This window comes from Oryctolagus cuniculus, chromosome 7 (assembly GCF_051225735.1).
Source record: "Oryctolagus cuniculus isolate XC-2025 breed Fujian yellow rabbit chromosome 7, ASM5122573v1, whole genome shotgun sequence".
NCBI lineage: Eukaryota > Metazoa > Chordata > Mammalia > Lagomorpha > Leporidae > Oryctolagus > Oryctolagus cuniculus.
The window spans coordinates 145,950,459-145,976,731 of NC_142873.1; the positions used below are offsets into that span (position 1 = coordinate 145,950,459).

The following is a 26,273-nucleotide window of genomic DNA, read 5'->3' on the forward strand; positions in this document are numbered from 1 at the left end:
AAAAATTTTTTGGGAAAAATTGTGACAATGGAAGCAGCGCCTTCACAGTGTAGAGTGCATAGTTCTGCAGGGAGGGAGTGGGAGCGAACCAGAGACAATCTGCAGCAGGAAATCGCAAGCTGGTTCTTAACGACGGAGTGGGATTCTCCCACTTATCAGAGGCAGAGGAGCCTGTTTCCATCGGAAGGAGAGGCCAGAACTTGAGGAAGAGTGTGATGGCTCCTGGAACACGAGAAGGGGAGAGGGCAGGACTCAAAATGTGAGGGCTCCAAATGCCATCTAAGATGGGAGGGATGTGGCTGGAGAGGAGGAGGAGGTGAGAGAGACAAACTTGTATTCTGGAGGCTGGTGCTGTAGTGTTGTAGCCTAAGCCTCCGTTTGTGGCACCGGCATCCCAATGGGCACTGGTTCAAGCCCCAGGTGCTCCACTTCCGATTCCGCTCCCTGCAAATGCCTGGGAAAGCGGTGGAAGACGGCCTGAATGCTTGGGCCCCTGAACCCACGTGGGAGACCCAGAAGAAGCTCTTGGCTCCTGGCTTCAGATCGGCACAGCTCTGGCGGTTGCTGCCATGTGGGGAGTGAACCAGTGGATGGAAGACCTCCCCCTCTCTCTGTAACTCCGCCTCTCAAATAAATAAATCTTTCTAAAAAACCAAACTTGCGTTCTGAAGGAATCTATGGCTCTTCTTACTTTTCCCTAGAGCTACCAGAACCCAGAGTCCCAGCAAATCAAGGTTGGAAGGCTCAAGAGGCGATGACGATGACAGCAGGAAATGCTTTATGAAAACGTCCTTCTCTTACGATGCAAGTTCTCATTTAACGTCACAGCAAACCTGCGGGGTGGTTTTCATCCCCATTTTACAGGTAGGGATGGGCGTCAGGACTCCTGGCACCAAAGCCCATACTCAGCTAGACGGCCTCCGATGGCCCTGGTGACATAATGTAATCTGATTTGTAAAACCTAAATTTTACAGAGGCGGCTCTGGGAGGGCGAGGGGAGTGCCTGACCCCACTCTTACGCAGAGGAACTAGCATTTGAGCCTCTGCAGGGCGCCGTCTGGTCGAGAAAGAAACGTTTAGGGGGCCAGCACTGTGGCACAGAGGTGAAGCCTCCCCCTGCAGTGCTGTCATCCATGTGGGCGCCCCTTGGTCCAGCTGCCCCACGTGCCATCCAGCTCTCTGCTAAGGCCTGGGAAAGCAGTGGAGGATGGCGCCAGTACTTCGGCCTCTGCACCCACGTGGGAGACCTGGAAGAAGATCCTGGCTCCTGGCTTCCATCAGCAGTTGTGGCCATTTGGGGAGTGAACCAGTGGATGGAAGACTTCTCTAACTCCACCTGTCACATAAATCAATAAATCTTTAAATTAAAAAAAAAATAAAGAAAAGAAAGAAACGTTTATGAAGCACCTGCTTCGTTTGACTTCATTCTCAAAACAGCCCCTTCGAAGTACTGCGCCGATCTCTGGGAAGCCAGAGACTCAGAGGGAGAAGGAATTCTCCCCAAGATCAATTCAGCACAGTAATGGCGCCGTGGAGGTCACACAGTTAGCTCAGAGGCTTCCAGCAGTTTCGTTAACCGAACCCCAGGTTCTCCCCACGCGGCGTCTCCGGAGCAGCACCTAGGAGCGAGCACCATTTCCGCAGACCCGAAGCGGCTCATCCAAGCGGTGCATTCTGGGATTTTTAGTGTTTCCCCCCCCCCCGCCAACCCAGAGAGGCTAGACCAGCGGGCCAATAGCATTCGAGCACCGGCGACTGAACCCGCCTTCGCTGCCTGCTGGTTGTTCAGAGACCCTTTCGAAGTAGCCAATGAGAAGTGAAGGGGTCTTGGTCGCCAGGGAAACCGCGTGACAACAAGATGGCGGCGCCGCGGGACGGCTCCTTGGCCCTGCGTGGTGAGTCCCGGCCCAAGGCCTTCCTGCGTCAGGAGACCCCTACGCAGACCCGAGCTCTCGCTCCGAGAGCCCCGAGGGCCCTCTAGCCCCGCGGGGTTGCCCCACTCCCAGCAGGCGTCCTGCGTCCCGGGAGCGGATTGGGGGCCACGCTTACGGCGACTACGTGTGGAAGCGGGAGGAGGCAACGCGGCCGCCTGGGAAGGGTTAAGCCGTGATGGACGTGCATTTTCCACTGGGATTAGGGAGTGGAGGCGAAAGACCGGCAGGCCCTAGGGCCTGGGGGTGACGGAGGACACTGTCAGTCATGCACGGTACTGAGTTCTGTCCCCAGCATGTCGAGGCGCCGAACATAGCTTTACCCAGAAATTCCGGTCCGAAGGGGAAGACAGCGCCTGCAAGCCCGAGAGCGAAGCGGGGGAGACAGGGCTGTGTCCCCAGGAAGCCCCAAGCTTGGGCGGGAGACGACACGGCCGTGCCCTTGGGAGCCCGCAGACTGATGGGGAGACCCAGTGTTTGCTCGCGGGGGGTCTTTTGTAATCCACATGAAGATGGATCCAGACACCGGGCTGGCGGCCAGCGGCCACCACCGTGACAGCCCCCGGCCAGTGAGCGTCCCACCAGGGTGACCGACAGTGGGCGACACTCCAGGGCTTGGTAACGGATGGGATTTTGTGGTTGGATGATGGGGTCCCACAACAAGGGTGGAATTCCTTTTTTAAAGCGATTAACGGCTTTACTGAAATTCACCCCTTTACTGTGTGAACGTCAGTCACTTTGGAATACTTTAGTCTGCACAGCGGGCCTTTTGTATCTCCAAGGTGTGGACGTCTTTTTCTCCGTTAGTGTTCCCTAAGCAACGGGGTGTAACATTCCAGTCACCCGCTACATAGGGCGTTTTGGCTAATGACAGGCCACATAGACAAGGGTGTTCCCGTAAGATTGTATTGGCGCTGAGAAGATCCTACCGCCTAGTGACATGGTAACCATGGTAACATCATGGGCACCACGTCCTCACAGTCTTTGTGGTGATGCCAGCGCTGCCGCCATATAAAGGCATAGCAGGTGCAACTATGTACAGTAAGTACTGCTTGATCACGATAATAAATGACTGCTACTGGTGTATGTGTTTCAGAGCGTACTCCTACTTCTTAAATTTAAAAGTTAACTGTGAAACAGCTTCAGGCAAGTCCTTCGGGAGGTGTTGGGCGCAGGCATGGTTGTCGAGGGAGATGACAGCTCCATGGTGCTATCACCCAGAAGCCCTGGAGAGGGGAGACAGTGACGCTGATGGCGCTCACCCTGCATGGGCCTACACAAATGGGTGTGTTTTGTCTGAGTTTTTAGCCACAACTCATGGTTTTGTTTTGTTTTGTTTTGTTTTTTGACAGGCAGAGATAGACAGTGAGAGAGAGAGACAGAGAGAAAGGTCTTCTTTTTTCTGTTGGTTCACCCCCCAAGTGGCCGCTACAGCCGGTGCGTTGTGGCTGGTGCACTGCGCTGATCCGAAGCCAGGAGTCAGGCGTCTCCTCCTGGTCTCCCATGGGGTGCAGGGCCCAAGCACTTGGGCCATCCTCCACTGCCTTCCCGGGCCACAGCAGAGAGCTGGCCTGGAAGAGGAGCAACTGGGATAGAATCCGGCGCCCCAACCAGGACTAGAAACTGGGGTGCCGACTCCACAGGCGGAGGATTAGCTTAGTGAGCTGCGGCGCCGGCCCCCACAACTCATTTTTTAAGCGCTTCCTTTGGGCTTGGCATAGGGTTGGGTGCTTTATGTTATCCGCATCCCTGCCTGGCTGTCACTGTTACTGCTATCCCCATTTTACAACAAAGGAAACAGGTGCAGCTTGTGCCAGGGGGTGACAGAACCTGTCCAGAGCCCAAGTTCTTTTTCCCTTCTTTATTTGAGAGGCAGAGAGAGAAAGAGGGGACTCCCGTTCACTGGTTCTCTTCCCAAATACCTGTGACAGGCAGGGCGGAGCTAGGGCTGAAGCTGAGAACCTGGAACTCAATCCAGGTGTCTCATGTTGGAGGCAGGAACCCAGTTCCTTGAGCCATCACTGCTGCTTCCCAGGGAGCCAGAGCCCAGAAGCAAACCCAGGCACTCCAGTGTGGGAAGTAGGGACCCTGGCCTCTAGGCTAAATGCCCACTCCAGGGCCCACAGTCCAGACTTTTGTTTTTAGTCATAGTTTTAATGATTTTGTGGCTTTTCAAAAAATTTTATTTATTTATTTGCAAGAGTTACACAGAGAAAGGGAGAGAGAGAGAGAGAGGTCTTCCATCCATGGTTCACTTGCCAGGCAGCTGCAGTAGCCAGGTGTGGGCCAGGTTGAAGCCAGGAGCCTCCTCTGGGTCTCTTGTGTGGGTGACAGGGGCTCAAACACACAGGCCATCCTCCACTGTTCCTCCCAGGCCACCAGCAGGGAGCTGAATCAGAAGTGGACCAGCTGAGACACAAACTGGTGCCCACATGGGACGCCAGCATTGCAGGCGTCAACTCTACTTGCTATACCACAAGCCAGCCCCAGAGCCCAGACTTCTTTGTTTGTTGGTTTTGTTTTTAAGGTTTATTTAGTGGGGCCCGCATTGTGGCGTAACAGGTTAAGCCTCCACCTGCGATGTTGGCATCCTATATGGATGCCAGTTCGAGACAAGACTGCCCCACTTCCAGTCCAGCTTCCTGCTAATGTGCCTGGGAAAGCAACAGAAGATGGCTCAAGTCCTTGGGCCCTTGCACCCGTATGAGAGATCTGGAAGAAGTTCCTGACTCCTGGCTTTGGCCTGGCCTAGTCCCAGTTGTTGTGGCTAACTGGGGAGTGAACCAGTGGATGGAAGATGTCTCTTTCTCTCTCTCAAGCTCTGTCTTTCAAGGAAATAAAAAAATCTTAAAAAAAAAAAAAAGATTTATTTGATAGGTAGAGTTAGAGAGAGGAAGAGACAGAGAGAGATCTTCCATTCACTGGTTAACTCCCCAAATGACTGCAATGGCTGGAGTTGAACTGATCCAAAGCCAGGAGCCAGGAGCTTCTTCCAGGTCTCTCATGTGGGAGCAGGCATCCAAGCACTTGAGCCATCCTCTGCTGCTTTCCCAGGGGCATTGGCAGTGAGCTGGATGGGAAGTAGAGCAGCCCGGTCTTGAACCAGCGCCCATATGGGATGCCATTGCCACAGACAGCAGCTTTACCTGCTGCGCCACAGTGCCAGTCCTGAACCCAGACTCTTCAGCTCCATATCACAGGATTCTTGACTGAATCTTGCCTTTGGGCTGCCCTCCTGGCTCTGAGAAGTCAGGGTTCTGGTCAGAGGGGAGAAGCCTGGGCTTGGTGTTGGCAGCCGGCCGAAAAGATGCTCAAAAACCCCGCCTCCTGCGTGGTCTTGTGCCCTGGCTCTCAGCTGGGGAAGTCCCAGATCTCTGACCCATCCCTGTATCGCCAGTCCACCTCTGCACCCTTCCCTGGCCCCGCCAGGCCAGAGCTCTCCAGTGTCAGGGCAGAGAGCCAGACGCCTCTACGGGGCCTTGGCAGGAGGCGAGGGCCAGGCTCCCCGGACAGTGCTCCCTCTTAGGAAGGAGAACCAGAGAGGAGGAAGTTGTAGGCAGAAGCTCAGGGGCTGACTTCTCTCTCTCCCCCTCAGGGGGTTCCTGACAGGACCTAGCAGAACTATGAGCTCACCTTTGGCCTCCCTGAGCAAGACCCGGAAAGTACCCCTGCAGTCGGAGCCTGGGCATCCTGGGTAGGAGCGGCCCTGTGGGGTCTTTGTGTCCCTGCCCCGTCTGCCCCTTGACCCTCCCGAGGCTGGGGAGAATGACCCCTAGTGTCTTGGGGGATACCAAGAAGCATCCAGTCTGACCACCAGCTGCACTGTGCTGCTTGGAAGACTTGAGCCCCGTGGGAGTGGCCCGGCGCTTGCCTAATTGACCATCGGTGGCTTCCTAACTCTGCGGACATTGGTCTGCCTGCCCTGGCCAGGCCCTGAGGGGATTTTTACATCTTTCTGCTACTTCTGTCCTTTCAAGCCGTTTGTTTAAAAGATTTATTTATTTATTTATTTGAAAGGCCCAGTTACAGAGAGGCAGAGGCGGGGTGGGGTGGGGTCTTCCATCAGCTGGTTCACTCCCAAGATGGCACAACAGCTGCGGCTGGGCCAGTCTGAAGCCAGGAGCCAGGAGCTTCTTCCGGGTCTCCCTTGTGGGTGCAGGGACCCAAGGACTTGGGCCATCTTCCACTGCTTTCCCAGGCATAGCAGGGAGCTAGATCGAAAGTGGAGCAACTGGGATTCGAACCAGTGCCTATGTGGGATGCCAGCACTGCAGGTGGCGGCTCTACTCACTATGCCACAGCACTGGCCCCTCAAGCCATTGTTTACCCCTCCTTTATTCTTGCTCTCCTGAATACTGCTGCAGTCCTTCCGAGGCCAAGGAGATCCAGAGAGGTTAAGCGACAGCCTGGGGTCCTCCAGCGATTGCAGAGCAGAGCCGGGGCTGGGCCTGTGGACTTTGGGAATTGTGTAGTTTTCCCAGCCTAGACTGCCCTGCGCCCCTTCCCGGTCGGGACACCCCAAGGCCTGGGTTAGGGTTTGGGGGTGGAGGTCCCTGGGAGGCAGAGGCCCGGCCTCCATCTCTTTTAGCCGTGGCTGGGGCCCGCTGCTCAGAACCTCTTCCCTGATGGCCTCATGCACGTTTCTTCCTTCTTCCTCCTGCCTGGGCTCCCAGGAGGCGAGGGATAAGAATCTACGGAGATGGTAAGTGGGGGCTCTGTCCTCGCGTCCTCCCCACCTCTCCCCTGCCTGAACCCCCTTACAGAGGGCACATGGGGAGGAAGAGCGCGAGGAAGGACCCGCCAGCCCCAGCCGCCGGCCTGGCTGCGGTGTTCACAGCCCCTGACGCCTGCACGTCCCTCCCGATAGCCTGGGATAAGGAGGCCCCGCACCCTTAGCAGAGAGGTCTTCGCTAATATTTGAACCCTTGACCCATCGTGGAGCTCACGGAAGGGGGCCCAGAAACCACGTGGGGGCCGAGAGCTCACCCAGCCTGGAGGCTTGGACCCCTGTCTCCTCTGGCCCGTCGCAGCCTCTCTCCCTGAAGCCCTCTCCTCCCGTCGCCTGGCTCCTGCAGGCTCAGATGTTGGAGCCCAAGCCCACTCCTGCCATTGGCCGCTCATTCCCCAAGGAGCAGAGCTGGGAGAACTCTGAGAACAGGCCCGTCCCCATTGCCTTGCTCCTGGCCTCCTGCGTATTCTCCCTGCCTGCTCCAGGGGACAGCGGCTAGAGAGGCCACTTCTGGACCTTGGCCCCAGGGTGGTGACCTGGGTGTCCCTGTCTGCAGAAGACGAGGTGGATATGCTGAATGATGGAAATGGCTCAGAAGAAAGGATCTCTGTCCCTTCCTGCTATGGCAGCATAGGCGCCCCTGTGGCAAGGCAAGGTGAGAGCAGAGGCCTAGTCGGGGCTGGCTCCCAGCAGCGGGAGGGGCCCCAAAGGAGGGCCAAGGCCCTGAGAGGCCTGGCGGTCACGCTGCCTGCTAGGTCTGAGGCAGCCACTCCCCCTCCTGACCGGCTATGACCCTGTGGCTGTTCCCCAGACCCGTCCAGGCTGGGTTCAGCATAAAGCCAACTCAAGCCCCACCTTTAGCCCAGAAAACCTGCCAACCCCAGGCCAGACTGTGGCTGAAACCTCAAGTCCCGTCAAGCACGATGTCACTGGGTGTAGGATTCGAGCCGAAAGGCGGGAAGGGCCCGTGGGGAGAGCTCAGCCTCTGGCCACCTGCTTCCTGCTCTGCCGGTCTCGGAAGGCCCAAGGCCCTCTGGGTAGCCCACTTAGCCTGACCCATGCCATCTGCAAGGGGCTGTGGCAGTGCTGAGCTGTGGCAAGGCTGAGCCTGCAGTGGGATGGGCCGATCAGCTCCCCAAAGGAGGCCTGGGACAGGGGTGCACAGCAACCAGGGCTGAGCTTCGTGGACCACAGGGAGCTGGGGATCTGGAGAAGCTGGGGATGACGTTAGAACTTGCCAGTGGCTGTGATTTTCTTTTTTTAAGATGTATTTATTTGAAGGGTAGAGGTACAGAGAGAGAGAAGGGGAGACAGAGAGACTGAAAGATCTTCCACCTGCTGATTCACTCCCCAAATGGCCACAACAGCTGGGGCTGGGCCAGGCCTAAGTCAGGAACTGGAAGTCCATCTGGGTCTCCCCTGTGGTACAAGGACCCAAGCACTGGGACCATCAGCCGCTGCTTTGCCAGGTGCATTAACAGGGAGCTGGATCAGAAGTTGAGCAACCAGGACTCGAACTGGTGCCCAGATGAGATGCCTGCGTTGAAGGCAGCACAGTGCAACCCCTACCTGTGATGTCTTTTTCTTTTTTTAAATATTTATTTACTTATTTGAAAGGCAGAGTTGCAGAGAAAGAGGAGAGACAGACAGATCTTCCATCCACTGGTTCACCACAATGGCTGGGGCTGGGCCAGGCCAAAGCAGGAGCCAGGATCTTCTTCCAGGTCTCTCATGTGGGTGCAGGAGCCCAAGAACTTGAGCCATTTTCCACTGCTTTCCCAGGCACATTAGCAGCAAGCTGGATTGGAAATGGAGCAGCTGGGACTTGAGGTGGCGCCCACATGGGAGGCCGGCTCGGCAGGTGGCAGCCCAACCTGCTGTGCCCCGGTGCCCGCCCCCTGATGTCTTGAGAAAGCAACTTCGGGTCTCTGTCTGCATTTCCTCTTCTCTGAAGTGGGAGTGGGGGCACCTAATCGTCACACTGAGCGGACAGTTCAGCAAGATGCTGCCTCTCAGAGGGCCCCTTGCCGGCGCTTGTCCCCCGCAGCATGCTGGGAGTGGTAGCCACCTCCCAGGAGGTCAGTCCTCGCCCAGACCCCCTCCGTTTGTCGAGGCAGGAAGGGGCTGGCCCCAGACCTACAGCCAAAGCCGGGATCGCCTACGCCGCAGCTGGTGATGTTCCAGCTGTAGCTGCAGCAGCCAGCTCCGCCCCTTACAAGAGCCGGCTGCGTCATCCCTCGCTTCTGCCCTGCCACTCACCCCTCAACCTGCTCCCAGCAGGTGTCTGTCCCCACCGAGGTCACCAACAAGGACTTCCTGGCCATTTCTCCTCCCTGCACTGTCCCAGCCCTGGCTGCCCCGTCACTGCCCTCCCCACTTCATGCTGCCCCCGGCTCTCAGCTCTTGCTGGCTCCTTTTACTTCCAGCTTTGCAGGGGGGTGTCCCCCCACCCCCGGCCTGCATCCTCCACTCTCTCCACGCTGCCTCAGTTCTTCCACTTCCCCGAGCGTGGCCACGGTTCCCTAAGGTGTCTGTCATCGAGACGCTTTGACTCCCCTGGCATGACCAGTCAGAATGATTTGTGCCTGGGGTGGCCAGTTAGGAAGTTGTGCCATGCCTCAGGCCGTGAGGCCCTCTGGGGAGGCAGCTCCCAGGCTGTTTGCCCAATGACTCACATGTCACCAAGAGCTGAGGTTTCTCCATCTTCCCACTGAGCCAGCCTCAGCCCGTCAGCCCTGCACGGCTGCGCCATGGCGGCACAGCTCTCGGTGCACACATAGAGGGCAGGATGCCAGAGGGCCGGTGTCTTCTCATCTCTCTGTTTCTTTTCCTGAGCTTTTCGTTTTGAAAAGGTTCTGGCATGCAGAAAATCTGAGATAACAGGACAGTGAGCACCCACCTGTTCCTCCGCCTGCACTCAGCGGTCGATGGCGCCTTTCCAAATGGATGAGCTGTTTGGAACTAGGGCCCAGCAGTCGTGACTCTTCTCCAGCTGCCTTGCTGTGCCTCTCCGAAGGCTAAGGAAAGGCACAGTCCCGGCGCTGCTTTCACACCTAAGATGGTGAACGATTCAGCACGGCTCCCTGATGTCGCTCCTTCCTGTATTCAGACCTCCTCGGTGACCCGACATCGCCTACGGCCTCCCCCCCAATCTAGGATCTAATTGAGTCATGCAATGCATTCGACTGTCACAGCTCTGGAGAAAGGTCTCTGCCTTTGTAAAAAAAATGACATCAACAAGGGCTGGCACTGCGGTGTAGTCGGTTAAGCCTCTACCTACGGTGCCAGCATCCCATACGGGTGCCAGTTCCAGTTCTGGCTGCTCCACTTCTGATCCAGCTCTCTGCTAAGGCCTGGGAAAGCAGTGGAAGATGGCCCAAGTGCTTGGGCCCCTACACCCACGTGGGAGGCCCGGAAGAAGCTCCTGGCTCCTGGCTTTGGATCCACCCAGCTCCAGCCTTTTTGGCTGTTTGGGGAGTGAACCAGTGGATGGAGGACCTCTTAGTCTCTGTCTCTCACTCTTTCTCTGTAACTTCACCTTTTGAATAAAATAAATACATTAATTAATTTTAAAAATCTATATATATAAATGACGTTGACTTTTTAAAAGTTTTTTCTGTTTGTTTGAAAGGCAGAGTTAGAGAGAGACAGATCTTCCATCTACTAGTTCATCCCCAAAATGACTGCAACAGCTGGGCCTGAGGGCCAGGACAAAGCTAGGAGCCAGGAGCTTCATCTGAGTCTCCCACATTGGTGGCAGGGACCCAAACACTTGGGCCATCTCCCACTGCCTTCCCAGGTGCATTAGCAAGGCGCTGGATCAGAAGTGGAGCAGAGGCCAGCGCTGTGGCATAGTAGGCTAAGCCTCTACTTGCAACGCTGGCATCCAGTATGAGTGCCGGTTTGTGTCCAGCTGCTCCCCTTCTGATCCAGCTCTCTGCTGTGGCCTGGGAAAGCAGTGGAGGATGGCCCAAGTGCTTGGGCCCCTGCACCTGCGTGGGAGACTGGAAGAAGCTCCTGGGTCCTGGCTCCTCGCTTTGGATTGGCTCAGCTCTAGCCATTGCGGCCATTTGGGGAGTGAGCCAGCGGATGGAGACCTTTCTCTCTGTAACTCTGCCTCTCAAATAATAAATAAAATCTTAAAAGAAAAAAAAGTGGAGCAGCCAGGACTCCAACTGGCACCCACATGGGGTGCTGGCGCTGCAGGCAGGAGCTTAACCCACTGCACCACAGCGCCGGCCCCAACACTGACTTTCTCAAAACCCCCAGGCACCCGTGCAGCAGCGCGTGCCGCCTTGCACATTCGTCTGAGGTTTGCCTCGACCCCCGCGCTGTTCTGTTGCCTGCAAACGGGAGCTTGGATGTTAGGGTTGGATTAGGTTGAGGATGGCCTTTCTGGCAACACTATGGGGTGAGGTGGCCCGTGTGTCACCGCTCGCTTGTACACCGTGGTCACATGACGGCCTCAGTGCCTCAGTCTCCTGAAGCAGCTCATTGGCCTCACAGGTGTGTTGCGAGGATCTGTGAGCTGGTCCAGATAGAGTTCAGAACAGCACGTGTTGTGGGAGCGTGGGCCGCTGTTAGGGCATCCTGGACCCCCCAGAGCCCAGCCTGGGCTCAAAAGACTTGGTCCACTTGGCAGGCGCTGTATCCCATGACTCCGAGGCGTTGGCCTCCGTGGCCAAGCAGCTATGGGACCTGGAACGGCTGGTGAAGGTCCAGGCTGATGAGATGCTGTCCAAGGTGAGGCCCCAGGTGGGAGAGAGCCAGGGGCTGGGCTGAGAGGTGGCAGGCCCAGGCCGGGAAGCCAGGGGCCAGCAGTGGGACCAGGGCAGAGGGGTTTGGTGACCGTCTCCCCACTCAGCAGCCCAGTGTGATGGCCGGGTGTGGGCCCCGCTCAGCTGGGGCCCAGTGACTGAACAGAGAGGCTGGGGGCTTCTTCGTAGCTGAGCAGGGCCCAGGTGACCTTGGCCTGGGTGGAGTCGGCGCTCTCGGTGTGGGCTGTGCCTTTCCCCACCTCAGCAGTGCTGCAGGGGTGGCCTGCGGCACAGGAGCAGCGGCTGTGCCAAGTGTTGGCAGAGGCAGGACCTTTGTGCTCCCCAGGGCCCCCCCACAGGCACAACCTCTGCATCTTCCTACCCGGAAGGCGGCTGGGGAAGCGCCGGGCCTTGCGCTCACCCTAGGCCTCGCTGCTGCAGGATCAGAAGATACTGGCCCTGGAGGACTTGGTGAAGACCCTCCAGCAGCACCAAGGTAAGAGGCCCTCCTGGGGGCTGATCCCCCGGTCGGGACCTCCCTTGGCCCTGTGCCCCTGGGTGGGAGCGTAGGTGGTGAGCAGCAAGCTACTCCCTGGTGGGTCTGGAGAGCTGAGCCAGAGCTCGGCGCCGACAGCTGGAGTCAGAGTGCCCTGAAGGTAGCTGCACTACCCAGAGCGTGGTGGAGCCACAGCACTGAGGGGCGAGGCAGGGTGCCCTCAGGGGAGCGGGGAGAGAGGGCAGAGATAGAGGGGGTCCCCTGCAGGTGGTTCCTCAGGGCCCCAGATGGCCCTCAGGGCAGAGGTGGCCTGGAAGCTGGAACAGCCAGACCCCATCCCCATCTCCCCACCAAAGGCGAGGCCTCCCAGCAGCGGCAGGAGGAGCTGGAGACGATGTGCGCGCAGCTGCAGCGGCAGGTCGGGGAGATGGAGGTGAGGGCGGGCCCGGGGACGCAGCAGTCCGCAGCCCGCAGCCCCAGCTCCAGGCTGTCTGCCCCTTGGGACGGGGCCAGCACCTACTTCTCTGGGCCCCTCCACACCAAGCCTCCCCCTGGGGGCCCTGCCCCGTGAATTAACCCCGAGTTCACAGAGCCACAAGTGTCCAGGGCTCACCCTGTGAGTCTGAACCGCCCTAAGCACACCCCGCTTGCCTCCTTGGCCTCGGGGCTCCCGGCTGGGCTCAACGCCAAGGGCCTCCCTGGCCCCTGCTGATTCTTTGAACACGCCCAGTCTGTCCCGCCTCGGGACCCTGGCCCATTGCTGTTCCCTGGCCTGCAGTGTTTTTCCTTCCTGCCCCAGCCCTGTCCTGTGCTTTCTCAGTACCTCCCTTCTCTGCCGTGGACTGTGAACTCCGGGGCGGGCCACCTCCCTCCCGATCCCGATCCCCGGAGACTCATCAAGGCCATCCCCTATCTCTGCCTGTGACTTCTTCCTCCCACGCACACACCCATTCAGACTCCAAAGCTTGAACTGGAGGGGCCAGGAGCAAAGACGTGTCCCAGGTACACACACGTCCCAGGCATTCCCACCCTGCCCTGGCAGGAGCCAGCCTTCCTCTCCGAGCACAGAGTGGGTTCCTAAAACCCCAGTGGAATCCAGGGCCACAGAGGCCAACCCCAGAGCCTCAGCTGCAGCTGGGAGCACCTGTCGCTCCAGGCCTGTTGGTCCCTGGGGCTGTGGGTAAACACAGCTGCCCCCACCCCCCAGGCTGCTCCGAGCCTCTGCTGCAGGGGCTGAGAGGCTGTACCCCAGAGCCCCTGGTGGGAGGGCATCACTGGCTCTCACGAAGCAGGTGCTTAGCAGAACCCGCTGGGGGCAGCACCCTGCAGTGCCTGTTCTAGTGCCTGGTTGGAAATCTGAACAAGATAGACATGGTCCCCACCCTCAAGGGGCTGACAGCGTGGAGGGGACGAGACATTAACAAGTACATGAAAGAGACACAGAGACAGGGAGTGCTATAAGATAATCCCGTGTGTGACACACTGGAGACGGATGGGGACGAACCACTGTGGAGGTGACCTTGGCCATGAGATCTGGGGGATGAGGGGCAACCAGGGGCAGAGGACCCAGGCCAGAGACACGAAAGCCTCCCCTTCTGCCGGGTACACTTGGCTGATAGCGGTTGCTGGTCATGGGCAGCAGGAGACCAGAGGCCGGAGTGGCCCCATCACGCAGGACTCGCTGCCCGTGGTGCGCGTGGATTCCACTGGGAGGGAATGGGAGACCACTGGGGGTGTCAGAGCGACATGAGGGGAGGACCCTCCTACTGCGTGACGACGGGGACACAGGTAGAAGCCGTCTCCTGGTTGTCCAGGAGCGTGACAGTGGCCGTGGTCTGAGCTGGGAGGCAGCGCATGGGGCAAGAGGGGTCGTTCTGAGGCTGCTTGGGAGATGGCAGCCACAGGCCTTGAGGGGCATCCGGGTGTGGTGGCAGAGAGGGGAGCGGGTGCTGGATGATGCCTGGGTGGAGGGGGCGTCACTGAGACAGGACCAGGAGGTCCAGGGCATGGGGGCGGGAGCCGTGACTGTTCAGTGATCGCGAGTTGCATGGCAGGCATTAGAGTCTACGTGGTTGGAGGCGGGAGTGTGGAATTCAGGCTGGGATCTGCTTTGTGGTGCAGCAGGTTAAGCTGCCGCTTGCAGTGCCAGCATCCCGTACTGGAGCGCTGGTTCAAGCCCTGGCTGCTCCACTTCTGAGCCAGCTGCCTGCTAATGCTCCTGGGAAGGCAGAGGAAGCTGGCCTAAGTACTGGGGCCCCTGCCACCCACATGCGTGACCCAGATGGAGCTCCTGGCTCCTGGCTTTAGCCCAGCCCAGTCCTGGCCGTTGTGGCCACTTGGGGAGTGAGCCAGCAGATGGAAGATTCTCTGCCTGTCAAATACATAATAAATCCTAAAAAAAAAAAAAAAAAAAAAAAAACAAGTCATAAGGGAGTGCTGTGGACCTGCAGTGTCGCTGTCGGGTGGAAATGGGGAAGCAGCAGGGGCTGGCCAAGGAGCAGCCAGGCGGGAGGAAGCCCAGCCGCTGTTGAAAGAGATGAGGACAGAGGTGCGCCCGCTGGGTTTGGCAATGGGCAGGTGGTTGGTGGCTGCACCATGAGCAGCTTCAGTGAATTGTGGGTTGAGGAAAGAAGGGGAGAAAAGGAATTGGCAACAGGAGGTGTAGACGATTGAAGTTCTGTGGCAGAGGGGAGGGAGGCCAGGCCCTGGGGAGGCCGGCGCGTGGCTGGTCCCGTCCTCAGAGCCAGGGTGTCCCCAGCCCCTCACGCTCAGGCTGACCCGCATGGCTGCCCACAGCCACAGCGGCCGGCTTTCCTGCTCAGCGCTGGATGTGAACTAGGTGCTGTGATCTCCTGAGGCTCCAGGAGGTAAAAGGCTTTCCAAGGTCACAGCCAGGAAGCAGCCACGGTCTCAGCCCATCCCCTTGTTCTGTCAGCTCTGGGGCTGAGCCTGGGGACGGAGCCAAGGCCACTCGTGCCCTGGGAAGGGACTGAGCTGGCAGTGTCCCCAGCATCACCTCCTTTCCCCACAGCGGTTCCTCAGCGACTATGGGCTGCACTGGGTGGGCGAGCCCATGGACCAGGAGGACTCCGAGGGTAACATAGCCTCAGAAGATGGCGGGAAGGCCTGGATGACAGCCAAGAAGTTCTGGAAGCCAGGTAGCCTAGAGGCTGTGCCCCAGACGCCCTCAAGGGGGATCCTCCAGCGGCTCCCAGCATGCCCCGAGGGACCCCTGACACAGCACGCGGGAAAGGCCTCAGCCTTCATCACTGACCAAGACGCGCCTTGCTCTTCTGCAAGGGCCCCCGAGGCCCCCAGGGACAGGCCGTGCAGGTCCGGGCTCTGCTCTGCGGTCTGTAGATGTGTGTCATCCCCCCACCCCCCGCCACAGCTGTCAGCCTTAACCTCTGCCTGGGGCCCCCCCCCGCCCGTTGCCAGGGCTGGGCCCCCTCTCCAGGGTCGTTGCTGACCCGTGGACGTGACCAGCGGCCATGGGCTCAGCACTTCTCACTCTGAACGCGGCCACTAGTGTCTCGGGGTCGCCCCACAGCCCCTTCTTCCCGAGTTTTGTCTCCGTGGAACTGGCTGTTTCTGAGAACTGGGTCTGTCCAAGGGTGGAGCTCGCTGCCCGCAAAGTCTCCGTCCAGGCCCTGAAGCCGGGCGAGCCCGGGTCCCCAGCTCCAATGCTCCACCTGTTCCCCGTGACTCGAGCAGGCGACATCTGCTCTCTGAGTAAGGGGGGGGGGGCATGCACCTCCCCAGGGACTCAAAAGGGCGAGCACAGAGCGCCCAGCGCCGGAGTGCATGTTGTTTTCCCAGGCCTTGAAGAGGCTCGCGGGGACACACGCTCTGTCCTGCAGAGCCTGTTTGGGTGACCACGGCAGCCTCTTGCGTTCCTAAGCCTCCTGCTGGGTAAAGGCCCGGATTGCAAACCACATCTTTAGGCCCAGGCTTTGGCCAGTTCCTCTAACCCTCAGACACACAGCCCTCCACTGCTTGTTCCAAAAACATCACTTCTCATTTGGGTAACACTGGCAGCTTTCAAAGCTTTTTCAGAAATGGCTTCAACATGGGTCAGGAGTTGCTCCATTTTATAGATGGGCACATGGAGGCACATCAAGGTGACTTGGAAGGGGCGGGACTTAAGGGTGAGTGAGAGCCCAGCTGGAAGTGCAGTGCTTCATGCAAGGGGAGGATGGGAGGAGTCGGGTGAGCCAGGGGGCATCGCTGTGGGGAAGATGCTGAGCCCTGGCCGGACAGCAGAGCCGGGGAGCTATGCAGACAATGGCTCCCACATTCCCGACGGAACCCAGGGCTGTGCCGGCCATGGGTGTTCTCCCGGCCTGGTTAAGAGGTGAGGCCTGGGCCAGCGAGTGGGTGCAGTGCTCTTGTCACAGGTCTGGGGCCAGAGCCCGGCCACGTGCAGCGTGGGCCCCACCACCGCGTGGGCAGGCAGCCTCCTCCTAGCCAGTGGGGACCTCCCTGCTGCTGTGGGGAGCGCTCAGACTGGCCACTTGGTTTCTGGACCTGGCTCCGGGGCTCCTGCTCTCCCCAAGCCCTCTAACGGAGAGCAGCCTTCTTTCTGCACCGTTTGGTGTTGGGGCTGTGCATTGGGCTGGCTCTGAGGCTGGATGCGTGCAGGCTGCAGCCGCAGTGAGCACCGCCCACCGCCTGCTGTGGCCGCCGCAGCCGCACAGCCCCCGTCTTCCTTTCTGGTTCCTAGCATGGGAAGGGCCTTGCATTGGCCCTTAGTTTCCTGCTATGTTTTCCTCCTGAGACCTCTCCCACCTTTCTCTCTCCTTCCCCAAGGGCCCTTCTGGCCTGAGGCTCTGACTCCCCTGCTGGCTGCCCCTGCTCAAGGGCTCTGAGGCAGGGGCCAGTGGGTGGGGGAGCCGCAGGAGCTTCTCCTGGGGCCAAATGATGATTGGAATGTTCTAGAGCCTGGACCTCCTGTCAGGGGAAGAATCTGCAGGGCCCGTGAGGGGAGGGGTTGGCCTCAGGCTGGGTCAGTATCCCATCAGGGCATGTAGGCCAGGGCTGAGCCTCAGGGCTGGGAGCCCCAGTCTGAGCTGTTCCTGACCCCTCCCTCAGGCTGGGACCCCTCCTCTGAGCCACCAGCTTCTTGCTGGCCGGCCCCACATCACCACTGTTCCCGGCCAGCACCCCCGCCACCCTCCCTCCCCCCTCCCCAGCCCTAGGCCCTGTGTCTGGGTTGGAGCCTCTTTCAAACTCCCAGCAGGGGAAGATGTCACATGAGCCGTGTCCTCTGGCCCCTGAGCCTGCATTCGGCCCCCTGCCTGGCCCACCTGCTAGCCCCTTGGCTCCTCTCCTTTGATGCTCAGCTCGAATCCGGCCTTCTCCAGCTGAGCTCTGTGCCAAGCCCTGGGCTGCCGCTGGTAGCCGCCCCAGCACTGCGTGCCAAGGGTTGGGTGCGGGTGGGTGAGGGCAGCGAGAGCCCAGCGATGAGGAAGAGGTGCTGGTGCCAGCAGCCAGCGTCTGCCGGGTACTTCCTCCCCCTCGCGCAGGGCTGTGAAGTGGGCACTGTGGGCTGCCCTCACTGGCAGAACAGGGAGCCAGGCCAGGCTGAGGAAGGGGGCCTGGCTGGGCTGCGACCCCTAACGGGCAGACTGTGTGACCTCTGGGTCTCTCCTCTGCTCTGAAGTCCGAGGTGGTGAGCAGGAATGCCAGCCCTGCTTCCCGGCTGTTAGCCCCGGGCACCCAACACAGGGCTGGCCAGTGCCCGGTGTGCCTAGGCCTGGGCCGTGACAGAGGGATGGGGTGGAGACCGGCAAGCAGCGCTCCATGACAGGGCCCTGGGTCGCAGGCCGGGGGGTGTGCTGTGCTGTGCCCAGGCTCCCAGAGCCCCTCCAAGGACCAGAATGAACCCAGCTGCAGGCCCCCGATGGGGCCCCGCTTAGCAGGTGTGTGGCAATGGTGGCTCCATTTCCTGTTACAACAGTCTTTGCGTGAGGTGGAGGGGCGAGGGCATAGCATACTCGGGAGGGGCTGCCACTCACCCGCTGATGGTGGCAGGGTCTGGCCCCTCCCTGCCCCCCCCCCCCCGGCTGCACAGTGGCACTTACATGCCGTTGTCACCGTGCTCACCTGTCTCTCTCACTTGAGCCTGGGCCTGAGGGGGACCGGGCTCTGGGCACGAGCATCACCGTGACCCACATGGGCGCTGCACGCAGGAGGGGGCTGGGTGGAGGGGGCGTGGCCGGAGATGCTTGGAGCCAGGGTGGAGGGAGGGTCCAGCTGTGCCCCTCGAGCACCGACCCTGGGCCAGGCGCAGGGCTGTGTTTAGGAAGTGTCCAGTGTTGATGAAAGGCAGATGGGCGGGCAGAAAGCAAGAGCGTGTGGCGTGGGCCCAAGGGTTCCAGGCGCCCAGCCCAGAAGGGAGGGACTCGTGGCCAGGCTTTGCCGAGAAGGTAAGGGTGGGTGAGGGCAGCGAGAGCCCAGCGATGAGGAAGAGGTGCTGGTGCCAGCAGCCAGCGTCTGCCGGGTACTTCCTCCCCCTCGCGCAGGGCTGTGAAGTGGGCACTGTGGGCTGCCTCACTGGCAGAACAGGGAGCCAGGCCCAGAGAGGCCCACTTGCACAACACCACAGAGCTCCGAGTGCAAGGAGGAGCATGCATGCGGCCGCTGGGGGGCTCGGACCGGAGCTGCTTGCCTCCCTGCTCCCGTCAGTACACTCACGGGCTCCCAAAGTCTCTGCAGACTCTCCTGGCACTGCCACCTTCCCCCGAAAGGGACCTTAGGGAGTGGCATCGAAAGAGCCAGCACAGAGGCAGCCTGCACAGTCACCGGGGCCTGAGGCTGAGTCACCGGGCCAGCAAGCTGCGTCAGCCAGGGCATGCCACCTCACAAGGCCCGATTCCATCACCTGCTTCTTGGTTCTGGGCAGGTTCACCAGCTGGGTCTTGTGGATGTGGCAGGGTTGTTATCTACCCATTGCACCGAAAGGAAAACTGTGGCCTCACACAGGAAATGCCTCACGCCGCCAATGAGCTGGGGCAGAGCTGGAGCTTGCCCTCACTGGCAGACCTTCCTCACCCCGTGTATCCCCTCCCCACCGTCCCTCTCCTTCTCCAACTTGGACAGCGCTCGTAGGACGGGGGCTCACTGCTTCACCAGGCTCCGCGTGTGGTGGTAACACCAAGCTCTCCCTGATTCTCAGCCCTGCTCTGTCCCGAGCTGCGATTCCTTCCTCCTGGGCCCCTGGTCTGCCCTGGCCTCCATTGTGCCCGACAGCCACCCAGCTTTCTCCTCTCCAAGCCCGGCCCGGCTGGCTGAGAGCACGGGGCAAGTTTTCATGCAGACCTCTCTCTGCCCTCGTCCCTTCTTGGCATCCTCCCCTGGGCTCCTGGCTGTCCCCTTCCCTGCCCGTCGGTCCCTGAGGGAGCCCTGGCCCCAGGAGGCAGGAGCCCTGGCTCAGGCATCAGCTCAGCAAAGGCCACGCCCCCCAGCCGCGGGAAGAGGAGCGGGTGGCACAGGAGCTGTTCCTTTGTGCTGTCCTTGGGCTTAGCCGTTTGTTCTTGAAGTAGCTAGATGCTCAAGGAAAGTGACCTTGGGGTCACTCTGAGTCCTCCCAGGGATGCCCAGGGTGTTCTGGGAGCTTTCCCCAGGAATCTCCAGGGGGCCCCACGGTGGGGGGTGAGTGTGGCCCCCTGGACAGCAGGAAACGGAGGGGAAGAGGCGGCCAGCTGGGAGCAGCCGTTTCAGCAGCTGCCACGGTGACAGGAAACGCAGCCGCTGCCTCTGTGCTCCCCCGACACAGGCTCTGCCCTGCTGTGGGGAAAGGAATTGGGTCCCCAGAGCCCTGACCCACATCCTGCCACAGCCTGGCTGTCCTGGGGAGAAGCAGCTTCTAAGAAGGCGCTGAGAAGTCTAGGCGGGCTGGAAGCAAACGCGGCCTGAGCAGGTCCCTGGCCAGCGTCCCTCCTGCCCTGGCATCTGCCGTGGCCCTGCTGGCCCTCTGCCCCACGTGCAGCCCCTTTGCTTCTGCTCAGCTCTAGATGAGAGGTTTTCTCAGAAGAGCAGGCCAAATCTTTGTCAGCTCTCAAAAGGGTCTGTGAGCCAGCAGTCGCCGCACCCTCTGCGGTCTGTCCCGAATCAGTTCTGTCCAGCAGCTGTCCCAGCACCCTCTCTCAGAGCCATCCCACCCGACCCCTAAACACCTCCTCCTGCCGTGCGCCTGGAGCCTGCCCTGGCTCCAGTCCCGGTCCTTCCTCTACCTTGCTTAGTGGTCTGGGGGGAGCCATCTTGCATGTTTCCTCTTGCATAAAATGGAGCGGTGTGGCCCCTGCTTCCCAACACGGTGGGCCTTGAGGATCACTTGTGTAGGGTAGGGCTGGTCACACGGGACACGGGCAGGGTGCTTGTTCCAAGCTGGCCCTTACACCAACACCTTGGAGCCCTAGGGCCAGCCTCAGACCGAGGCGCCCTGTTCTAGGTGAGAATGCTGCGGCGCCGCGCACTGACTGAGCTGTTCAAGGTCACGCAGGTAGAAGATTAAGAGCTGAGTTGTGACCCAGATGGCCTTGATCCAGAGCGGGGATCAAATGCTGCTTCTGCAGCTTCCTGCTGTGTGGCCGCGGGCCAGCCAAACTCCTCTAGCCTCAGCTTCCTCATCTGAAAAATGGGGGTGATGACAGCCCCCATGGGGCAGGGCTGGTAGGAGGAGGACGTGGGATCGTGGGTGTCAGATGCCCAGCACACAGATGAGACCGCAGTTATCACTGTCCTCACCCTCAGGTGGTCCCTTGGGCCTCTGTGTAGCACGGGGGCAGGGCGTGGCACACAGCTGTGAGGAGGCTCATGGCTGCCTGTCCTCTTTGCCAGGGGACTCGACGGTGCCCCCCGAGGTGGATTTCGACAGGCTTCTGGCCAGCCTGCAGGACCTCAGTGAGCTGGTGGCGGAGGGGGACATGCAGGTGACGCCAGTGCCTGGTGGGGCGCGGCTCCGTGTCCTTGAGCCCATCCCGCTGAAGCTGTACCGGAACGGCATCATGATGTTCGATGGGCCCTTCCGGCCCTTCCACGACCCCTCCACGCAGGTAGGAGCCGGGGCGGGGAGCTCCCTGGGGCCTCTGCCTCCCCCGTCCCCATTACTTGGAGATGGTGGAGCCTTTGTCACGCAGGCCCAGCCTGTCCTCCATGTCCTGGGACTCAGGATTTCCAGAGCGCACACAGTGGTTAAGCCCAGAGCCCAGGCAGCCATGGGGGCACCACCAGGTGCAGCCAGCCTCACTTCTCCTCTCCCCTCGCAGCGCTGCCTCCGAGACATGCTGGATGGCTTCTTCCCCTCAGAGCTCCAGAGACTGTACCCCAATGGGGTCCCTTTTAAGGTGACCACCCCTCCCTGCGTGGGGGTTTTGAAGGGGGTGGGGACCAACAGCTTCCTCAAGCATCACCCATTTTGATGGGTGAGCCTGAAGCCAGGCTGGGAAGGGAGGGGCAGTGGCGCCCTCTGCTGGCACTCTGAAGGCACAGCCTCGGGAACCCTGAGGAGTCAGCGCCAAGTGGCCTGCTTCCTGCAGAGCACCGAAAGCCATCTGGCCGAGGTGGGAGGTTGCCCTGGGCCACGAGGCCAGAACAGAGGGGCAAATGCTGAGCCTCACTGGCTGTGGCAGGTGTGCGTGAGGCCAAGGGTGCCCCGAGAGCAGTGGGTGATTTCCGTGGCGAGGGTGAGGCAGTGTGTGCTGCCACTGCTCGGCACAGGGTGAGTCATGGCTGGGGGCGTGTGCAGCGTCCATGCCAAGGGACCTCGGAGCTGCGGCCGGCACAGCAGAGGGGCTTGGACCTCTCCTCGCGCCCTCCTGGCCTCCCCTCAGGGTTGGCTTCCAACAGGGTCCCTGAGGAGGGTGGAGGGTGTCAGGGCTGCGAGTCCCCCTGGCACGGATGGAGGGCGTTTGCAGGGGGAGGTCCGGGGCCCAGGATGTGGCTCCCTTGCTCTGAGGGCCCCGGTCTCCTCACCTGTAAGGTGGGACTGCGTCCGACCACCCTCGTGCCTGTTCTTGGGGCCTCTGTGCAAGCTGGGCCCCGTCCTTCTCACCAGGTGAGTGACCTGCGCAATCAGGTCTACCTGGAGAACGGGCTGGACCCGTTCCCAGGTGAGGGCCGCGTGGTGGGCTGGCAGAAGATGCGCAAGGCCTCGGACCGGGTGGAGAAGCACCAAGGTGAGCTGGGCCCTGAGGCCGAGCCAGCTGGCTGGGGGGCCGTGCAGGACCGGCTCTGGGTGGCCGCCTCTGCCACCCTCACAGCCCCTCCCGGGCCACGCTTCTCACCGCCATCCCTGCAGACTCCACGATGACCGCAGAGAAATTTCTGAACAAGCTGCCTAAGTTTGTGATCCGGCAAGGAGAGGTGGTTGACATCCGGGGCCCCATCAGGGACACCTTGCAGGTGAGGCCAGCCCTCTTGGGTGGAGGTTTCCCACCAGCCCAGGCCCAGCCTGCCGTGTGGATGTGGGTCCCTGAGGAGGTCTGGATGGAGAGGCGAGGCCTCAGGGCCTGCCCGAGAGCAGCTGAGTTGCCTGTAAATGGAGTGAAGTCAAGAGTACGAGCCAACAGGCGAGTCCAAGGCCCAGGCCATCCCCTTAAGGTTCTGGCCAAAACAGCCTGCTCATTCCGGGTCCCCCTTCCGGCTCCTTTCACTGCCCCTCCCTGCCCCTCTTCCCAGTCTCTGTGAAAGTTCCTCAGGGCTCCTCTGCCTCCTGCATTCCCACCCCTGCTGCTGTCACCCTGTCCACGCACTAGAGTGTCTCCCCTGGCGACGGCAAGGGCCTCACTGACCCGTCTTCTCCAGTCCTGCCCTGCCACCCACACCTCTCCCGGTGGCTGTCCTCGTTGAAATCGCCGGTGATCTCCTTGCCCTGGAGCTCAAGGCCAGACCCGCACCACCGGGCCCCTCCCCAACCTGATTCATGAACTGCGGGCTGTTTCCCAAGTGCATCACTTCCTCCAGGAAGCTCGCTGACCTCGGGATCTCTGTCCATGCTGTCCAGGACACCCCCGCCCCCACTCCATCTCTGAGGACTGTACTCAGCCTCCCGTCACAGCTCAGGTGTCACTTCCCCAGGGAAGGCTTCCCCGCCTCCAGCCTGTTCAGCACTTTGTCTCCCCCATGACACTGAGGGGCCTGGGGTCAGGGGCAGAGCTGCCTCCCAGCTAGGCGCCTTCTCCCCTCCATTTGTTCTCCTTGAGCCTCAGCTTAGGCAGAATACCTCCTCCCGCTTTGGTCTCATCCTGGTCCCCCGTTAAGGGCTGGGGCCCTGGCTTAGGTAGGGCCTGGGGCTCTGCCCATTCTCCTTTGATGCCTTCCAGAGCTGCTGCCCGTTGCCCGCCCGGGTCCAGGAGATCATAGTGGAGACACCTGCCTTGGCCACTGAACGGGAGAGGTGAGGGCCGGACAGAGAGGTGAGGGTCTGAGGGCTTGGGCCACTGAGGGCTGATGCCTCTGCACCCTCAGGAGCCAGGAGACCCCCAACACCCCTGCGCCCCCACTCTCCATGCTGCGCATCAAGTCGGAGAACGGGGAGCAGGCCTTTCTACTGATGATGCGGCCCGAGGACACGGTGGGCGATGTGCGCACCCTGCTAGCACAGGCCAGGTGGGCGCAGGGCGGGGCTGGGAGCACTGGGAGGCTCCGGGACCAAAGCCCCGACTGATCAGCCCCACCCGGTCCCCAGGGCCACAGATGCCACCGCCTTCGAGATCTTCAGCACATTCCCGCCCACAGTCTACCAGGATGACTCGCTCACTCTGCAGGCCGCAGGCCTGGTGCCCAACGCTACGCTACTGCTGCGGGCACGCAGGGCCCCGCTGGCCAGCCCTGGCTTCAGTCCAGGTCCTGGCCCCCGCCCCTAATAAAGCGCACGCCCCGACACTGGCTGCTGCAAGGCTCAGTCCCGGCGGAGGGAGGCTGGGGAGGGGGCGGTGCTGACCCGCCCCTCGGTAACTCGAGCCCTAGCTGGCGGGCCTGGCCGCCGAGTCTTTGTCCTCTAGGTTCCTCTTTCTCCCAGCAAGAGCTGAAAGGATGTGTGAAGGAAGGATCCCGGAGGGAGTGGCCAGCTCCAGCCGGCACAGCAGAGCTGCCCTGTGCCCAGGTGACAGGCACAGGCCCAAAGCTTAGGGGCACTTTCTCTGCACTACGCACAAAGCCACTGTCACAGCTACACCCCTGTCCCCGAAATAGCGGGTCTGCAGCTGTGCACCCACTCCCACAACTCACCCACACTTAGCCACCCTGCTCCAACTCAGGCAGTGACACGGGGCAGCTGCACTGGCAGGCATGGACATGTGCAGTACACATCAAGGTATAGAAGTGACAGGGACCCCACCATGTGAGCTGGAGGGTGGCCCACCCAGACCGTCTCCAGAAACAAGAGGGTCCACCCAGGTGTGGGTGTGCCAGATAAACATCCACACACAGGCACTGGGACAGTCACATCACCCAGCCTCACCGGGTACAGGGACCCAGGACGCCTAGCCCACAACCAGACAGACACAGTGCCAGTGGAATGGGCATTTAATTGTCTAGGGTGCTCCCAGGCAAGGGACTGCGGGGCCTTTGGCAGAGCTCTGGCTCAGGGAACCAAGAAGAGGTGTCCTGGTCAGTGCCAGGCAGAGAGGCGGCAGCCCCAAGGCCGGGCTGGGACGGCCAGCACTGGGGCTGCTGCTTAAGACAATTTCGGAGACGGAGCGGAGAAGAGGCTTGGGCTGGGGAGAGGGTCCCCAAGGCCAAAAGGTTAGGAATGACAGGGAAGTTGGTCACAAGGTCCTTCGAGGCCAGGTGAGGGCTGCGGGGAGAACATGGTGACCGGGTCCAGGGGAACCCATCGGGGGGCTGGACTCAGGCCAGCTTCAGGAACTCCTGCAGCGTGTTTTGCTCCACAGCCTCCACGAAGAGCTCATAGTCCTGGGGGATGGGAGGCAAGCAGGGGTCACCCTAGGCCATGTGCAAGAGGCTCCAGTGCTTTGTCCCTGGCTGGAGTCCTCCGGCACTCCCCGCCCCAATCCCCGGGCCCGTACCCCGCAGTATTGGTCCCCGTTGACGATCTGGGGTGGGGTGGCCTTGGGGTTGCCCGCCAAGGCTCGCATCTCATCCCGCAGGGCGTTGTCCTGGGAGATGTCCACTAGCTGGTACTGGATGCGCTTCCCGTCCAGGATGCGGGTCACCTCACTCTGCTGGGACTTGATCTGGGGCAGAGGGTGGGCAAGGGTTACTGGGTGGGCTGGAGAGTTTTGGCAGCGGGCAGAAGGCTGTGACCAGAGCTTTTGTTCCCTGCCCCCCCACCCCCAGGGGAGGGTTCCAGCCAGAGGAATGCAATCTACAGGGTGGGCATCAAGTGGGATACAGTTCGCAGCTGGAGGAGCCGGCTCGGCGAGGAGAGAAGGGAGGGGAAGGCGGGGGAGCCTGGGTAGAAGCTAGAGAACGGCCACCCGCACCCCACGCGCACAGAGTGGAGGAGGAAGGGCGGGTTAAGGACGTGGTCAGGGTCAGGTTGGCAGCGGCGGTGCAGAGAACGAGTGCCTGAGTGTTGGGGGATGGGCGTGGGAGATTCAGGCAGAGGCTGCCGAGGATCCAGCACGTCCCATTGAAGGGGCTCAGGCTGGCGCCTTGGACTGGTGGTCCCTGGAGGCCGCGTTCCGCCCCCGTCCTGGGGAAGGCTCCCAGGCGCCCGGGTCCGCAGTTGCGGACACGGCCCAGCGCCCTCCCCCGCGCCGGCCGCGCGTGGGCGCACACTTACTTCGCGGGAGCCGGTGACCGACGTGCTGTAGACGCGCAGGCCGCTCATGCTGCGGGCAGACGGGCGTGTTGGCAGACACGGGAGGCGGTGGCGGCAGCTGCACAGCCGAGACGACGCTGCCGCGCTCGGGAGCGGTTTCCTTCCTGCTCCGCCTGCGAGTCACCGCTCTCGGGACCAATCGGTGGCGCGGGTGGCTGGAGGGGCGGGGCCTGCACGACACCGCCCAGCGCGCCAGAGGCCCCCTCCCTTCCCCCACGGTGGCTAGACACCAGAGGACCCGAGTCCCACGTAAGGCCGCCCCTCTGCAGCCGCGCCACCACCCACTTCAGCCCTCCCCCGGTCCAGGGCTCAGCGTGAGGCTGGAAAGACCCGGTAAGGCGGAGGTGAGAGGCTGGCACAGCGGCCCCAGCTCCCCCGGCTCGGGGCATCCAACTACCCACTTCCCCCAGTGCCATCAGGAGTTGCCTCGGTAACAGCTCAGCACGGTCCTTTGGAAGCCTCAAATCCCAAAGTCCCAAGGAGCCCCGCCCCAGGGCGAACGCTGCAGGACAGGAGGCAGAGGCAGTCTGCTAAGAGGATTTCCCCCAAGTTCCTCTCCACTGGGCAGGTT

The 26,273-nt window shown here is 60.9% G+C and overlaps 2 protein-coding genes across 38 annotated transcripts; one reads left to right on the forward strand and one right to left on the reverse strand.

Moving 5' to 3' along the window:
* Positions 1–1,787: 1,787 nt before the first annotated feature.
* UBXN11 (UBX domain protein 11) lies at positions 1,788–23,799 on the forward strand. Of its 37 annotated transcripts, none has more exons than XM_051856847.3 (15): positions 1,788–1,895; positions 5,527–5,625; positions 6,520–6,633; positions 7,146–7,315; positions 11,303–11,403; positions 11,859–11,913; positions 12,270–12,346; positions 14,945–15,071; positions 20,755–20,969; positions 21,183–21,260; positions 21,971–22,091; positions 22,214–22,317; positions 23,238–23,311; positions 23,383–23,523; positions 23,603–23,799. In XM_051856847.3, exons 2-15 carry the CDS (start codon positions 5,555–5,557, stop codon positions 23,778–23,780), a joined length of 1,626 nt encoding a protein of 541 aa, XP_051712807.3. In that variant the 5' UTR covers positions 1,788–1,895; positions 5,527–5,554; the 3' UTR covers positions 23,781–23,799. The 37 variants fall into 37 exon arrangements, with proteins under 37 accessions (XP_051712807.3, XP_051712809.3, XP_069935138.2 ...); XM_051856849.3 differs by having other exon boundaries at positions 6,605–6,633; positions 7,217–7,315; XM_089301309.1 differs by having other exon boundaries at positions 1,837–1,895; positions 6,605–6,633; positions 7,217–7,315; positions 11,807–11,913.
* Positions 23,800–24,423: 624 nt separating this feature from the next.
* On the reverse strand, positions 24,424–25,775 carry SH3BGRL3 (SH3 domain binding glutamate rich protein like 3). The gene is made up of 3 exons (XM_008265906.5): positions 25,664–25,775; positions 24,945–25,112; positions 24,424–24,831 (listed from the first exon to the last, which is right to left on the reverse strand). Exons 1-3 carry the CDS (start codon positions 25,709–25,711, stop codon positions 24,766–24,768), a joined length of 282 nt encoding a protein of 93 aa, XP_008264128.3. The 5' UTR covers positions 25,712–25,775; the 3' UTR covers positions 24,424–24,765.
* Positions 25,776–26,273: the final 498 nt, after the last annotated feature.